At 54.9% G+C, this 15076-nt stretch overlaps 2 protein-coding genes across 2 annotated transcripts; both read left to right on the forward strand.

Annotated features, from left to right (window-relative positions):
* Positions 1-6192: 6192 nt before the first annotated feature.
* LOC108941624 (excitatory amino acid transporter 2-like) lies at positions 6193-9420 on the forward strand. The gene is made up of 8 exons (XM_029253918.1): positions 6193-6229; positions 6316-6468; positions 6717-6967; positions 7509-7614; positions 7851-7977; positions 8220-8453; positions 8740-8934; positions 9282-9420. Exons 1-8 carry the CDS (start codon positions 6193-6195, stop codon positions 9418-9420), a joined length of 1242 nt encoding a protein of 413 aa, XP_029109751.1.
* Positions 9421-12616: 3196 nt separating this feature from the next.
* LOC108941625 (fibroblast growth factor 21-like) lies at positions 12617-14757 on the forward strand. Its single transcript, XM_018764390.1, has 6 exons — positions 12617-12731; positions 12820-12897; positions 12992-13095; positions 13294-13604; positions 14444-14477; positions 14575-14757. Exons 1-6 carry the CDS (start codon positions 12617-12619, stop codon positions 14755-14757), a joined length of 825 nt encoding a protein of 274 aa, XP_018619906.1.
* The last annotated feature ends 319 nt before the right edge of the window (positions 14758-15076 follow it).

Below are 15076 nucleotides of genomic sequence, written 5' to 3' on the forward strand. Positions count from 1 at the left end.
GCTGCGACCTTGCTCGGGACAAGCAGTTGTTGGCAATGGAATGGAACAATCCACATACAGCTGAGGTTTGTGAAAAATAGGTGTTTTTAATTTTACCCATTTCAGTCATTGTTATTGCATGTGGCAGTGATGAGGCCACACCCCCATCACAGACTGACCACACCTGGTGCTTGTTTCCCCTTAAAAAGGCCCTCTCCAGGTGAGCTAGTTTAGCCCTAACTGGGACTCTTTTAAAGAACAGATTGTTTTGTGATCCGTTACTGGATCAGGGCCTTGTTGTGACAGAAGGGGCTTGCATGATCTAGGGCTCTCTAGAGCTATATTGTCAGGAGCAGTATGCTCTTGGTAGGGTCTCCCCAGGTGATCAGGTCTGGAGTGATGATCCAGACTAACAAAATTCAAAAACTCCCATGAAAAAAGTAAACAAAACAATGTGTATTCTGCCCAGAATAAGGTCACCAGGACCTACCCCTGGGGGTAGTGTTTCTAGGAGAAGCCCCTAGTGGCCGAGCACCCCGTGTAACTCGGCCGGGCTCAGACCGAAAAGGCAACGTCGGGGGGCCATTTGGGCCCACCACCCTCAAGGTCTAACATGGTGTTCAAGTGCAATGCCTTTCAGGCAGCAGGAAGGGGCGGAATGGCACCCAGCGTCAGGGCCCCCCTCATGCAGAAACTGGCTCTTGGCATATGGAATGTTATCTCGCTGGGGGGAAGGAGCCAGAACTGGTGCAGGAGGTTGAGAGATACCACCTAGATACAGTTGGGCTCACCTCCACTCACAGTGTTGGCTCTGGAACCAAACTCCTTGATAGGGGGTGGGCTCTCTCCTACTGAGGAGTTGCACAGGGCGAGAGGTGCCGGGCGGGTATGGGGATACTCACAAGTCTCTGGCTGGCTACCATAGAGTTGGAGTTTATCTTGGTGGACGAGCGGGTTACCTCAGTACGACTTAAGGTCGCAGAGAGGAAAACTTTGACTGTTGTGTGTGCTTATGCACCAAACAGCAGTTAAGAGTATTCGGCCTTCTTGGAGAAGGTGGGAGGGGTTCTGGACAGGGCCCCACCTACAGACTCATTGTCTTGCTGGGGGACTTCAATGCTCACGTTGGCAATGGCTGGGAAATCTGGCTGGGGGGGATTGGGAAAAATGGCCTGCCCAATCTAAACCCGAATGGTAAAATGTTATTGGACTTCTGTGCTAGCCATGGTTTGTCCATAACAAACACCATGTTCGAACACAAGAATGCTCATAAGGGTACTTGGTACCAGAGCTCCTTGGGCCAAAGGTCAATAATTGACTTTGTAGTCGTTTCATCTGACTTGAGGCCACGTGTTCTGGACACTCGGGTGAAGAGAGGTGCTGAGCTGTCAACTGATTACCATCTGGTGGTGAGCTGGATCAGATGGCGAGGAAAACTGACAGACAGACCCAGCAGACCCAAGTGCATAGTGAGGGTATGCTGGGAACAACTATTGGAGCACCCGGTCCGGAATGACTTGAACTCCCACCTCCGTGAGAACTTCTCCCACGTCCTGGAGGAGGTAGGGGATAGGAGGAGGTGGAGTCCGAATGGACCATATTCAAAACTTCCATTGTGGAAGCAACCAGGCGCAGCTGTGGCAAAAAGCTTATTGGTGCCATTCACGGTGGCAACCCAAGAACCCGCTGGTGGACACCGGTGGTGAGAGAAGCCGTCAAGCTGAAGAAGGAAGCCTTCAGGGCCTGGTTGGCTCTTGGGACTCCTGACTCAGAAGATAGCTAGTGGCAGGGAAAAAAAGGTGGCAGCAGAAGCGTTTGCAGAAGCAAAATTCAGAGCATAGGAGAAGTTTTGGGAGGCCATGGAAAATTACTTTTGGTCGGCCTCAAAGAGGTTCTGGAGAACCATCCGGCAACTCAGGAAGGGTTGGAGGAGATTCGCCCAAACTGTTCTCAGCAAAGGTAGAGAAACTCTGACCTCACATCAGGACATCATTGGGTGGTAGAAGGAGCACTTTGAGGAGCTCCTAAACCTGAGAGATATGCCTCCCTTACAGGAGTCAGGGCCAGAGGCTTCTGGGGTATCAGAGTCCATTTCCCTGGTGAAAGTCACTGAGGTAGTTGGAAAGCTCCACAGTGGCAAAGCACCGGGAGTGGAAGAAATTTGCCTGGAACTGCTTAAGGCTATGGATGTTGTGGGGCTATCATGGCTGACACGCCTCTGCAATGTTGCTTGGACCTCGGGGATAGTGTCTTTGGATTGGCAAACTGGGATGATGGTCCCTATCTTTAAGAAAGGGGGACCGGTGAGTGTGTACCAACTATCGGGGTATCATACTTCTCAGCCTCCCTGGGAAAGTCTATGCCAGGGTGCTGGGAAGGAGGCTCCAGCCGATAGCTGAATCTTGGACTGAAGAGGAACAATGTGGATTTCATCTTGGCCATGGAACAGTGGACCAGCTTTTTACTTTCTCACAGATAATTGAGGGGGTATTGAAGTTTGCTAATGCAGTCTTCATGTGTTTTGTGGACATTGAGAAAGCCTATGACCGGGTTCCCTGAGAAATTCTGTGGGAGGTGCTTGGGGAGAATGGGGTACCGGGCCCACTACTGCGGGCCATTCGGTCTCTGTACACACGGAGCGAGAGCTGTTTTCGCATACTCGGCATTAAGTCAAGCCCGTTCATTGTGTGTCCTGGACTCCGCCAAGATTGAGCTTTGTCTCCACTCCTGTTTGTGGTTTTCATGACGGGATATTAAGGTGCAGCCGAGGTCGGGAGGGCGTTCTATGTGAGGGCCAGAAGGTGACGACTCTGCTTTTTGTGGATGATGATGTCCTTTTGGCACCGTCACATAGATGCCTCCAGCATGCATTGGGATGGTTTGCAGCCGAGTGTGAAGCGGTTGCTGAGAGGATCAGCACCTCAAAGTCTGAGTCCATGGTTCTCTCACGGAAAAGGATGGCATTCCTCCTTCAGGAAAGAGGAGAAAATCTGCCCCAGGAGGAAGAGTTTAAGCATCTTGGGATCTTCATGAATAAGGGGAGAAGGGAGCATGAGATTGGCCACAGACTGGGAGCAGCAGCAGTAATGCGGTCGCTGTACTGGACTGTAGTGGTGAAGGGAGAGCTGAGCCATAAGGCAAAGCTCTCTATTTACCGTTTAGTCTACGTCCCTACCCTCACCCATGGTCATGAACTTTGGGTAGTGACCAAAAGAATAAGATCCTGGATACAAGCAGCTGAAATGAGTTTTCTCTGGAGGGTGGTGGGACTCACTCTCCGCGACAGGGTGAGGAGTTCGGACATCTGGGAGGAACTCAGAGTAGAGCCGCTACTCCTTCACATTGAGAGGAGCCAGTTGAGGTGATTTGTGCATCTGATAAGAAAGCCCCCTGGGTCCCTCCCTTTGGAGGTATACCAGGCATGGCCAACTGGGACGAGGTCCTGAGGCTGCCCCAGGACCTGCTGGAGAGATTATATCTCCCAGTTGGCCTGGGAGCGGCTGGGGATCTCCTGGGTTGAGCTGGAAGAAGTTGCGAGGGACAGGGACGTCTGGGCTGCTCTCCTCTCCCTATTGCCACCGCTACCCTAGAAGGACAAGCAGGCAAGAACATGGATGGATGGATGGATGAATGGATGGATGGACTGCATTGTGTTGTGTGTGTTGGGGGATTTTCCACTGTGTTTTTTGCTTGTGTTCTAGTGGCCTGACACGGCCCTTTCCTTTTCCCTACTCCTTCCTTCTTCCATACGAAACTAGTGTTAACCACATACCTTCTGACTGAGTTGGAAACTCACATGCATGGACCATTGTTTCTACCATCCCCCATTCCATCACAACTCCTCATACCTCAGTCTTTTACCCTCTGTGGATGCTGTACTGACTGTCTATACTGACACTGACTCTTCATGATTCCCCACAGACCAAGACTGACTGAACAATAAATCTCCACAGACTCAGCATTGATACACTAATGGTTCCTACAGACCCAGCACTGACTCACCCATAATTCCCTGCAGACTCAACACTGACTCACCAATGATTCCCTACAGACCCAACACTGATTCACCCATGATTTCCTGCAGACCAAGCACTGACAGACTGATTCCCTACAGACTTGGGACTGACTTTATGCAAACCCAATGACTCCTGACAGACCCAGTACTAACAAACAAGCCACAGACTGCCCATTGCTCTGATCTGCTCCCCTGTGGCCCAACCATACTGCTGCTTTCCACCCATGTGTTATGAGAGAGAGAGAAAGAAAATGAGAGGAGGATGGGAGGGGAGGGTAAATGAATAGGGGGGGCTCTGAGCATCCGGCTGCTTTAATCTGCGAATTTTCTCAGATGACGCAAAGGCTGTGATTTTGTCATCTCTCCAGCATCTCCTCCTCATTGCCGCCCCTCCATGCCTCATTCTTGCAAGATTGACTGCGGTGACGACCAGCAGGTAGGAGAACACGTCCCATCCCATCTCCCGATGCCTCCCCAGCAATGTGTTCCTGTAGAGGTCCTCAGATCAGTCCTTGTGGCACGATAATGGCACGATGATGGCATCCCAATCACCACTGTCTCTCAGTGGCTTGTACTTCTACCTGACGTTATTGTTTGGTCACTCGGTCCTAGAGTTTACTGTCGTGTACTCTATGCATGCGGTACATTTACTAGATATTGCAGAGCTCTGTGTGTAATTCCCTTTCTGAGCTTCAGTCACTTGAGTTTGACCTCTCTGTCTTCATCTGCAATCATCTCACCTGAGACCCATTGTGTGTAGTGACACTGTCATCCTGTCTCTGTCTATGAGCTGCATGGTTCGCGCTCATGTTGACACCTGTCTGTGACCGCTGTGTTACTGCTGATAGCCATATGTTACATGACTTGTGTGAAATGGAATGTCCATGCAGGGCGAGTTGACTTGTCTGCCAAGCAAACCTGTATGAGAGGCAGGTGAGCAAACAAGAGTGTGTGTGTGTGTGTGTGTGTGTGTGTGTGTGTGTGTGTGTGTGTGTGTGTGTTTGTGTGTGCGCGTGTGCAGTTGTGGGTGTGTGGGGTTGTATAAATAGCAGCACGTCAGAAGGGTGAAGAGAGCAGATGTGGTAGACAGTCTGTGCTTAAGGAGTTCAAACAACAGATTAATACACACAGATTATAGTGAGAGAGAAAGAGAGAGAGGAACACACACACACACACACTCTTGCGCTGGACTGTATCGGACATCCACAGTGAACTTCCTTACGCAGTGACTCCAGGATGTATCAGAGTGCTATGGCACAGGGGCGTGGCCAGCAAAGCACAGCCATGGGGTGTCCTCTCCTGCATCCCCCCCCCAAGCACCCCTCCGTCTGCATGGCTGGGAGTTATAGGATTATATCTCATCCCTTTGCAAAGCTCACACCAAACAATCAGCCATAGGCTCTAATCCCTCTTTGAACATACAGTTGCGCACACACACACACACACACACAGTGCTTGCAGGAATTCTCACACAGGCACCGTCACTCTGTCTAATTTGTGCCTGCTGTCAGTTTAGTGTGTGGGCTCCATCAGGGTTGGTCCTCCTGAGCTGCTGGCGTGTAGACATTGAACACACCTTACCCTTACACACCAGGGATGATTGAAATTGCATGTTCAGCTGTTCTCCTGAAAAACACACAATCCAGGAAAGGCTAGCTTTGCCTTACAGATAAACAGATGCTGTTGCCATGGTGAGATTTCAGGTATGAGGTGGCGGTGCCATTCTCTGAGCTTGCATGCGATGATGCTCCTCGGTGTCACTGTCTGCTGATGGTCACTGCCAGCTGGGGACAGGGGGACGTGTGGCACTCGTGTCCAGAGACCACTGCACTGCTCTTCCATGCAGAAGAAATAGTAGAAACCGGCGAAGAGAGCAGGAAGCACAGAGATCTGATGTAGGTGAAAGACCTTGTCAAAGCAACATGGAGCTTAAGGCCTCCTGCTGGTGCTGGTGGGAACCGGAGGCCTCAAGTGCAGCGTTCCACAGTCGTGATGATCAGCAAGGCTCCGGAGCTGCTCCATTGTGGCTGCTGCTCCTTCCAGACCCCTCATGGTGTTTGTGCCTCCTCCCCTCTCTGACCCCTTTCTCTTCAGACACAATGACCAACCAGCAGCCCAGCAGCCAGACCAGCAGGGGGCAGTATGAGGGCGTGGAGGAGCTGCTGCCCAAGTCGAGCTCATCGAGCCACTGTGGTTGGATGTGTCACAACCTGCTGCTTGTCCTCACTGTGCTGGGTGGGTGTGTCACTGTGCCAGTGTGTGTGTGTGTGTGTGTGTGTGTTCCGTCTGCTCACCTGGTCCTCTTCCTGTCTCTTGTGCAGGTGTAGTAATGGGGTCTGTGTTTGGGATGATGCTGCGTTATGTCCCCGATCTGGATGCCAACACTCTGATGCTCATCTCCTTTCCTGGTGACATCCTGATGAGGATGCTGAAGATGCTCATCCTGCCCCTCATCATCTCCAGCCTCATCACAGGTGGGACTCTTCACAGCCCCACATGGCTTCAGGAACGCGGCTTTGTGCTGGCACGGTGACATCGTGCTCAGTGTGTTTTACTCATGAATCAAAACAAAGGAACATGACACTGTTTTTTTGTGGTTTTCTAGAGGTTCATATAAATTGCGCAATTGTCTTGTTTTTTTCCCCTCAATCTGTCCAGAATCTAACAAAGGTTTTACTGCCCTGGTGTGTGCAACCCCATCCCCTCTTCCCCTCCTCCCCAGGGCTGGCTGGTCTGGACGCTCGCTCCAGTGGCCGGATGGGTTCCAGGGCCATGGTCTACTACATGTCCACCACAGTCATCGCTGCTGTGCTGGGGGTCATCCTGGTGCTGGGAATCCACCCTGGGAACCCTAAACTCAAGACTCAGGTCAGCATGGCTTCCAAAAACCAGGAGGTCAGCAGCCTGGATGCCTTCCTGGACCTCATCAGGAACCTGTTCCCGGAGAACCTGGTGCAGGCTTGCTTCCAGCAGGTGAGTGTGGTGGTGGGTGGGCGGTGTGGATGGACACTGTGCCCTGATGCACAGGAGGGACGATGACGATACGCACCGTGTCATCAGTTGTCCCACTTTTTGTCACGTTACCAGTAAGTAGATGGTGCCCTGAAAAATGATTCACGTTCTTCCGCTAAATCCAAAAAAGAGAGCAAGTCCCTCGTTCTTGCACCGTTCTTCCACCGCTATGTCCTGCGTTGCTGAGCGGCAGCCGCTGATTGGCTGTGCAGCCTCCTGTCGACGGTGAGAAGCGCGATTAAGACATGGTTTAAAGTGGTAGGATGAGCTTGGCTGGAGATATTGTTCCCGTTCATCCGCTTCTGCTGATAATTTTAAACATAATCCCGTCTCCAATCTTCGCATCGCTGCAAATCCCGTTTTTCAGTATCGCTGTAATTAAAAAGTCTTTGTTGCTGGAGCCCGTTTCCTGCTTCACATGCTAATCTGCTCATGGACGCCGCGTCCTCCGTGCGCCACGCCTCCGGTCCATTGACACGGCTCCCCGCTGTTTCGCTACCAGGTCCAGACCGTCATAAAGAAAGTGGCCATGCCCATCCAGAACCAGACCGAACCTGTCTACGTCTCCAGGAAGAAGCTGGAGTTCAAGTGGGGCATGAATGTGTTGGGTGAGTGCGGTTGGGCCGGGCGAGGAGGGAACTGTGAGATGTGGACAAGGTGACTGGCAAGTAGGGGAAGGACTCCGGTAGCTGCAACTTGTGGAGACAGAGAAAGAGATGTTGTTGAAGGAGCTTCAGGATAGACCTTGTTTATGGAAGACCAAAGAGATCAGCAATAACAGAGTGTGCCTGTGTGCGTGTGTGTGTGCGTGCGTGTGTGTGTGCGCCCGCATGTGCCTTTCCAGGGCTTATAGGGTTCTTCATCACCTTCGGAATTTGCATGGGCAAGATGGGCGAAAGGGGAAAGCTGATGTCAGACTTCTTCAACATCCTCAACGAGATCATCATGAAAATGGTCTCCATGATCATGTGGTGAGTCTTTGGGGAGGTTCACATCTCCTCTGCCTCTCTTGGGACACCAGGGGTGCGTGCAAGTAGGACCCCTCACCCTATGTCAGCATCTTCTCGCCCAAGTTCCTCCTCATGCCCTCCTGGTCACACCTTCCCACCAAACCGCAATCGTCTGGAATAACTAGCAATAAACACGAACGAAGGTGAACCGTGGCCCTCGTGCGGTCCCGCTCACACACGCTAACTCCGTCTCCTGGCCCCAGGTACTCCCCCATAGGTATTGCCTCTCTCATCTGTGGCAAGATTGCGGCCATCGGGGACCTGGAGGCCGTGGCCCGGCAGCTGGGCATGTACATGGTGACCGTCATGGTGGGCCTCTTAATCCACGGGGGCATCATCCTGCCCATCATCTTCTTCGCCGTCACCAGGAAGAACCCCTTTGCCTTCTACTCGGGCATCTTCCAGGCCTGGATCACCGCACTGGGCACAGCCAGCAGGTGTGTGTGTGTGTGTGTGTCTGTCTGTCTCCCTTCGTCCTGCCCAGCAGTCTGACCTTTTTACTGTGATTTACTCTTTTGTCAGTGTTTTGTCCCTCCCTGCTGTTCACCGTGACGAGAGGCTCATTTTCAGGGCTTCTTCACAGGAACAGGAGGAAAATGTCCAATAACATGCAGGTTGTCCAGCTAGTGACCCAGCTGTCGGCAGCGAACGGTTAACTAACGAGGTCCCGCCGAGAGATCCGGGTCGGCTCGGGTCACGTGCTTAACTTCTGTTCCCTCCCAGTGCCGGAACGCTGCCGGTTACCTTCCGCTGTCTCGAGGAGAACCTCAAGATCGACAAGCGCGTCACGCGGTTCGTGCTGCCCATCGGCGCCACCGTCAACATGGATGGAACGGCGCTCTACGAGGCTGTGGCCGCCATTTTTATCGCCCAGATGAATGACATTGAGCTGGATGGCGGGCAGATCGTCACTGTCAGGTGGGTGCGATGGACTGCTGAGACAGCAGGTTTGCACCAAGTCTCGCACACGCACAAGCGCACAGCGCGCAGTTTTCGCCACTCTGCATTAACACCTGTGTCCGCTGCACCAAGCAGGCCACCCAGCTTGGGGTTTCACTGCAGGGCTGGTAGCACCGTACCTGTAACCTGCTGTCCTAGGCAGGGCGGGGCTTGAGGGAGCGGGGTCGGGGGGAACAGCCGCTCCAAACTGCTCTCCTGAGGCAGTCCAGGACTTTTATTTGTAAACGAGACAGTGCGTCTCTGGGTGTCTCTGGGTGCCGCTGGGTTCGCTCTCACTCTGCCGCCGCTCCCCCCTTCTCTGGCAGCATGACCGCCACCCTGGCCAGCGTGGGAGCAGCCAGCATCCCCAGCGCAGGCCTGGTGACCATGCTCCTCATCCTGACCGCTGTAGGACTTCCCACACAGGACATTAGCCTGCTGGTTGCTGTGGACTGGCTCCTGTGAGTGTGTCCAAGTGCCCTTGACCGCCTTTGCCACAGTCCAAAACTGCTGCTGGCACCGGCGTCCAGGTGCGACTCCTTCGACGTCTCTGTGTGTGTGTGTGTCTCGCTCCCGCAGAGACAGGATGCGCACGTCCATCAACGTGGTGGGCGACTCCTTCGGTGCTGGAATAGTGGCCTTCCTGTCCCAGGCGGAACTGGCGGAGATCGACGGGGACGTCCCTCTGGCGGATGACGTTCAGAGCCTCCCGCCCGTTCTCACGGACATGGACCTGGTGGACCACCTGAAGCCACCGGAGCTACCCCCCCGCTCCCCGAGGCCTCCGCCGATGAACCACCACCCTCTCCCTCCGCTTGTCCCGCAGCCCCGCACACAGTCCCGCCCTCACTCTCCTCGATCAGCCCGCTCCCACTCCCCCATGTCCCTGTGCTCCCACTCTCCGCAGCCGCTGCACCGACACTCTCCGCGCCTCCTGCGCAGGACCGAGATGGGGTACTCTGCCCTGCCGACACACGACAGCCAGGTGCGCCGGGGAGACACGTAGGCGGCGCGCGCTCCTTCTGCTGGGTAAGCATCAGTGTCCGGCAGCACTCACCACCCTGTGCCCTGCCGCCGCAGATCCCCATTCTGGCGCGCTCGCACCGCGAGAAAGACCGCAACAGCGAGACAGAGGAGGATGAGAAGGAGAGGCCCGGCGATGAAGGCAGCGACGGAGAGGAGAGCGACGACACGGCCTACGACCGCAGACACGTCATCCCGGCCTGCGAGCTGCCCTGAACCCGCTCTCCGGCCCCGCGCCTCGCCTCGCCACGCCTCGCCACGCCTCGCCGATGGACCTCCTCACCAGGCACCATCCCCGGTCCGGACCCCCGCTGCCGCCATTTCGTCCTCCGCCGCTACCAGTGGTGCGGCCACGAAACCCAAGAGGCGCTCGAGCGGCTTCCGAAGCCCGACCAAGGAGCTGCGACGGTTCACTGTGGGAGTCGAGCCGCTCGCCCGCCCCTCCTCCTGCTGCAGTCCCCACTGTGGGCCCCGTCCGCCTTCCGCTCCCGTTTCCATCTGGCGCAGAGAGAGAGAGCAGTCAGCTGACTTGACCGGAGCGCTTGGACTCATCCCAGTTGCTCACAGTCAGCGATTACTAAGTGGCATTCCTGTGAGCTCCATGACCGTTTCTCACCCAATTCGTTGTGTCCCCGTGCGCCATGCTCATGTCCGCGTTCAACTATTAGCAGCCGAATGTGACTGACTGCCTCGGGTTCCAACAAAGTGCGCTCCCTCCTGGCCAGAAGCGGCGCTCTCGCCCTCGCACTCTGGTTCTGACTCCATTCTCTTGCCGCTCGTCCCGTCTTCTCGTAACGGCTGTCAGAGCCCATTTAGGCGTTGTGCACGGGCTCGTCCCAGGGTCGCCGCCTCGTGTCAGATTTCGCCAGCGCTCCGTGTCGGTCCCGCTGGGACTGCGTCCGTCGATCGAAGGCATTCGTCGCTAGGAAGCCTATTGATCGCTGTCGCCTGTCGAAGTGCTTCGTGTGTCACTGACTGCTGTCTCTCCGTCCGCACTGATCGTTTATTAATGCGGTTTCCGTTCGCTTCTCTTGTCGCTCCCTTCATCTCCACAAACGTATCTGTTGATGTGAAATGAAACATTGAAAACATTGTACCTAATTTGTATGACACAGTATCTGTGAGCAGGCTGTTTTTTGTGTTCGCTGTCCAACAATCTCCGTTTATCACACAGCTGTCCAACACTGTCCACTTATCACACACCTGTCCAACGCTGTCCTCTTATCACACACCTGTCCAACATGACGTTGTCCTGGAAATCCCCGAGTCCCTCGATCCTGTTTCTGCCTCTGTGTTGTATGTGTAGCTAATAAAAGTGCTTTATTGGAATTCATAACAAATATTGTTTCTGAGGCTCTCTGTAAGTTGACCTTTCACTGGAATGTGAGCGGTGCTTTCCAAACCGCCGCTTCCTTGGGAGGTGTTACGTGAGGAGTGCAGTGGAGTGGACAGGACAGGAGAGGAGTGCAATGAATGGCGTGCAGTGAAGTGGGGCCGCAGTGGAGCGGAGTGGAAAGAAACGCAGTCGGACTTAATCCCGCCGAGGAGCAAAGGGATGCAGAAGGAGAGCGTGATGCACAGGGGCAGATGGCCAGAAAGACGTCAATCCTGCTGATTCCTCCGGAGCATCAAATTGCAGTGGTGACGTGTGGGGGGGGGTTCTCCGCACATCAGAGCAGCGCGGGACTCGGAGCGCCGGCCGGGAGCAGGAGTCTCTGCGAGAGCCGTGGACACGTGTGACACGACTGCCGACGTTTACTGACTTTCATGACGCGGGTTCCTGTTCCGTAACATTCCTAAAACAAACATAGGGATCACATTAAAATGTGACCTTTTCACAAACTGCTCCTCGTGATCGCCGCCGAAACAACCCGGCAGTCCTGCTCTCGTTGCACACGGGACGCAAGAGCATAGAATCAGTGCAGCCCTCATGTGAACTCTGACCTGGGCCCCGTGGCTCTCTGTGAGTGTGTGCACGCGCATGTGTGCGTGTGTGTCCCTGTCTAATTGCTGCTCTCAATTAATTTCCGGCGTGTGTTTGACGCACTTGCTCTCCTGCAGATAAGGCTCATTAAAGCTCCACTTTTATGGCCATTCCACTCTGGCTTTGGGCCACAGGCCACCGACGGGGCTCCGGTGCCGCTATTCCTCTGGAGAGCCGATGGCGCATCTCGGCTCCACGGCGCTGGGCCACAGGGACAGGTGGACAAAGACTGCGGGACGAACAGACAGAGGGATGGAGGGAGAGAGGGAGAGAGGCCGCGAATGGCTCAGCGATTCTCTCCGAGCGGCGAGAACGTGGAAGGAGAAATGGGAGTGAGCACAGCGCTCCGTTTTGAGGCCTTTTTAATTTCCGCATGAACCGTTATCTGTCCCGCACATGGTGACTCACCTGGTCGTGTGTCGGCGCTGCGGCCTTGTTGCCGCTCACCGGCGCTATATAAAGGACGCACCTGGCCGTGCTGCGCCGTGCACCGACTCTGCCGGACGTGTGTGTTTCTGGCTTTTCGCTTCCGCGCACTCCCTCAGACCGGGTGCGGACTGTCCAATCCGTCCACGCGCTTCCTTCCCTGCTCGTTGGACCGCGGTCCTTCCGCCTCTCTGCTCGGGTTCTGTCCCGCATCCCCCTCTTGCAGGGATGCTCCACCTGTGTCTCTGCGCTCTGCTGCTGCGCCTCTGTGCGCCACTCGGCGTCCCGAACAGTCCTCCGCTGCACTTTCACGATCAGGTGCGGCAGAGACACCTCTACACAGGTACCGTCTGAGTTTTTACTGTGCTTTTACAGCGCTTCTGCTGTCTCAGCCTCGTGCCGCCATCCATTGCCCTGTGTTTATGCCTCAGAGAGCAGCAGACGCGGCCTTTTCCTGGAGATTGCTCCGGACGGGGCAGTGAGAGGCACTCCGGTGCAGACACTAAACAGTGAGTGTGCTGACCGCTTGACCTCTGACCTCTAGGGTTCGCACACACTTGAGCTGCACCACGTCATTGTGCTCTTACATGTGTGTGTTTGCAGGTGTGCTTGAGCTGCGGTCAGTGCAAGCTGGTCAAACGGTCATCCAGGGTGTGCGCTCATCCCTCTACCTGTGTGTGGACGGCGATGGACACCTGAGGGGCCGGGTAAGACGGAAAGCGCAGCCCAGGCACACACCCACGTGTGACATGTTGCATGTTGTTCTCCTCTTCCCCTGTTCCTTCTTTCGCCGCCTTCCTTCCCACTGCAGCTCTTGTGTGTCACTACGACGGACGCTGCAGCTCCTCACCCGGCCCCCGACCCCCGTCACCACTAACGTGAACCAATGGCTCTGCCGTGTCCAGCGCAGGTACACAGAGGCAGACTGCACCTTCAGGGAACTGCTCCTGGCGGATGGATACACCGTCTTCCTGTCTCCGCATCACGGACTTCCTATTACGCTGGCGTCCAAAGTGTCCGTGACGAACCGCCCCCTGCCCTTCTCCCATTTCCTGCCCGTGAGGAACAGCGTGACCCTGGGGGGGGGGCCGGAGGGCAACAGGGACGAGTCGCTGAGCCAGCCTCACAGCGCCATGGACCTGGACTCCCAGGATCCCTTGGGAATGGAACCGGGTCACGCGGACATGGTGGGCAGCCCCGGGTTCCTCCGCAGGAAGTAAACACGGGACCTGTGCTTCGCAGCCAGGTGACGGGTGGCGGCGATGGGCGACAGCTGGAACGGCTCTGAGGAGGGCTGGGTTGGTGGGGCACCTGGCACGGGGCGGCCCTGCGCAGTTCTCTGTCTCTGTGTGCGTGCGTGTGTGTGTGTGTGTGTGTGAGTCTAAGAATACGTTACACACACATACACATTTTCTGAACCGCTTCTCCCATACGGGGTCGCGGGACAAATGGAACGTATTATTTTCACAAACATACACACGCTACATATAAACAAACACTGCGGTGGACGCACGGCGACACTCTCTGCACTCGTTATTCATGACCATGTGCTATGTATTCTATGCTCATAACCATGTGCTCAGCAGCTCGAACTCGGCGCGTAAAAACACTGCACTGCACACGGAACAAAATGCGAACGTCAACAGTGGCTGTTTCTTCGACCGAAAATACGAGAGGAAATCGCTGTGAAAATGTCTCATAAATAACAAAGTGAGCTTTCCCGGTGCCGCGTGCTCTACGAACATCACGAGAAGGTGTTGCCTCGTGACCTTCACCGTTCTCCTTCTTTGTACTCCGGCCGGGTGTCGGAACGCTGGGCGCACTGGACGACACGCTCTCATTAAGGCGCCTTGGGGTGTTTATGATACGAAGAAATAAAGTTCACAGATCACTGCCTGTGTCTTTCACTCTGCAGAGCACATGGACCAAGTGTCGCACGAATGACTCCATCGTAATCGTACTCTGTTCTGCTGTCCATCATAATAAAACAGTGCCACCGATAATAACAGTCGTCAGCCTGATTTTTCACGAGTTTTTCTCGCCTTCCTTCTCAAGGTTGCGACTGGATGAGGCTGTCAGTGTGGCGGAGGTACGAATTTTCAGGCGTATGACACGCTGCTGAGACAGGACTCGCTGTGAGGAGCTGCTCTCCGCCCTGTCCTTTCCCATTTCTCATGTCCCCTCAGTATCCCACAATCCTTTGCGCTAATCGGGCCCATTCCGAACCCCCCCATCCCTCCCAGCGCTCAGAACCTCCACTTTCCACACAGAAACGCTCCTGTCTGTCACCAGGAACAGCAATGGACAGCAGGATCCAGACCTGCAAGTTCACTGTCCACAGCGGTGACGAAATGGACACGAGGTCCTAGAGTGGACACATGGACAGTGCGAAGGACGAGTGGCCTGATGAACCCCACACGCACACACATATCTCTGAACCGCTTGTCCCATTCGGGGTCGCGGGGAGCCGGAGCCTAACCCAGCAACACAGGGCGTAAAGCTGGAGGGGGAGAGGACACACCCAGGACAGGACACCAGACTGTCGCAAGGCACCCCAAGCGACCCAAACTCCAGACCCAGCGGAGAGCAGGGCCCGGTCCAACCCACTGCCACCGCGCCCCCCTGGCCTCATGAACTATTAGCACTTAAGTGAAAAAGTCACTTTTGGACCAAGTGAAATGGAAGGAA

Source organism: Scleropages formosus, chromosome 8 (assembly GCF_900964775.1).
Source record: "Scleropages formosus chromosome 8, fSclFor1.1, whole genome shotgun sequence".
NCBI classification, from domain to species: Eukaryota; Metazoa; Chordata; class Actinopteri; order Osteoglossiformes; family Osteoglossidae; genus Scleropages; species Scleropages formosus.

Excerpts from the sequence above, each read along its gene's own strand:
- LOC108941624 (XM_029253918.1), top strand. The coding sequence starts at position 6,193 with ATGTGTCACAACCTGCTGCTTGTCCTCACTGTGCTGG. Across the intron at positions 8,454-8,739 it reads GCACTGGGCACAGCCAGCAG|TGCCGGAACGCTGCCGGTTA; the intron begins GTGTGTGTGTGT and ends GTTCCCTCCCAG. Across the intron at positions 8,935-9,281 it reads GGGCAGATCGTCACTGTCAG|CATGACCGCCACCCTGGCCA; the intron begins GTGGGTGCGATG and ends CTTCTCTGGCAG.
- LOC108941625 (XM_018764390.1), top strand. The coding sequence starts at position 12,617 with ATGCTCCACCTGTGTCTCTGCGCTCTGCTGCTGCGCCTCTGTGCGCCA. Across the intron at positions 12,898-12,991 it reads TCCGGTGCAGACACTAAACA|GTGTGCTTGAGCTGCGGTCA; the intron begins GTGAGTGTGCTG and ends GTGTGTTTGCAG. Across the intron at positions 13,605-14,443 it reads CCCGGGTTCCTCCGCAGGAA|GTTGCGACTGGATGAGGCTG; the intron begins GTAAACACGGGA and ends TTCCTTCTCAAG.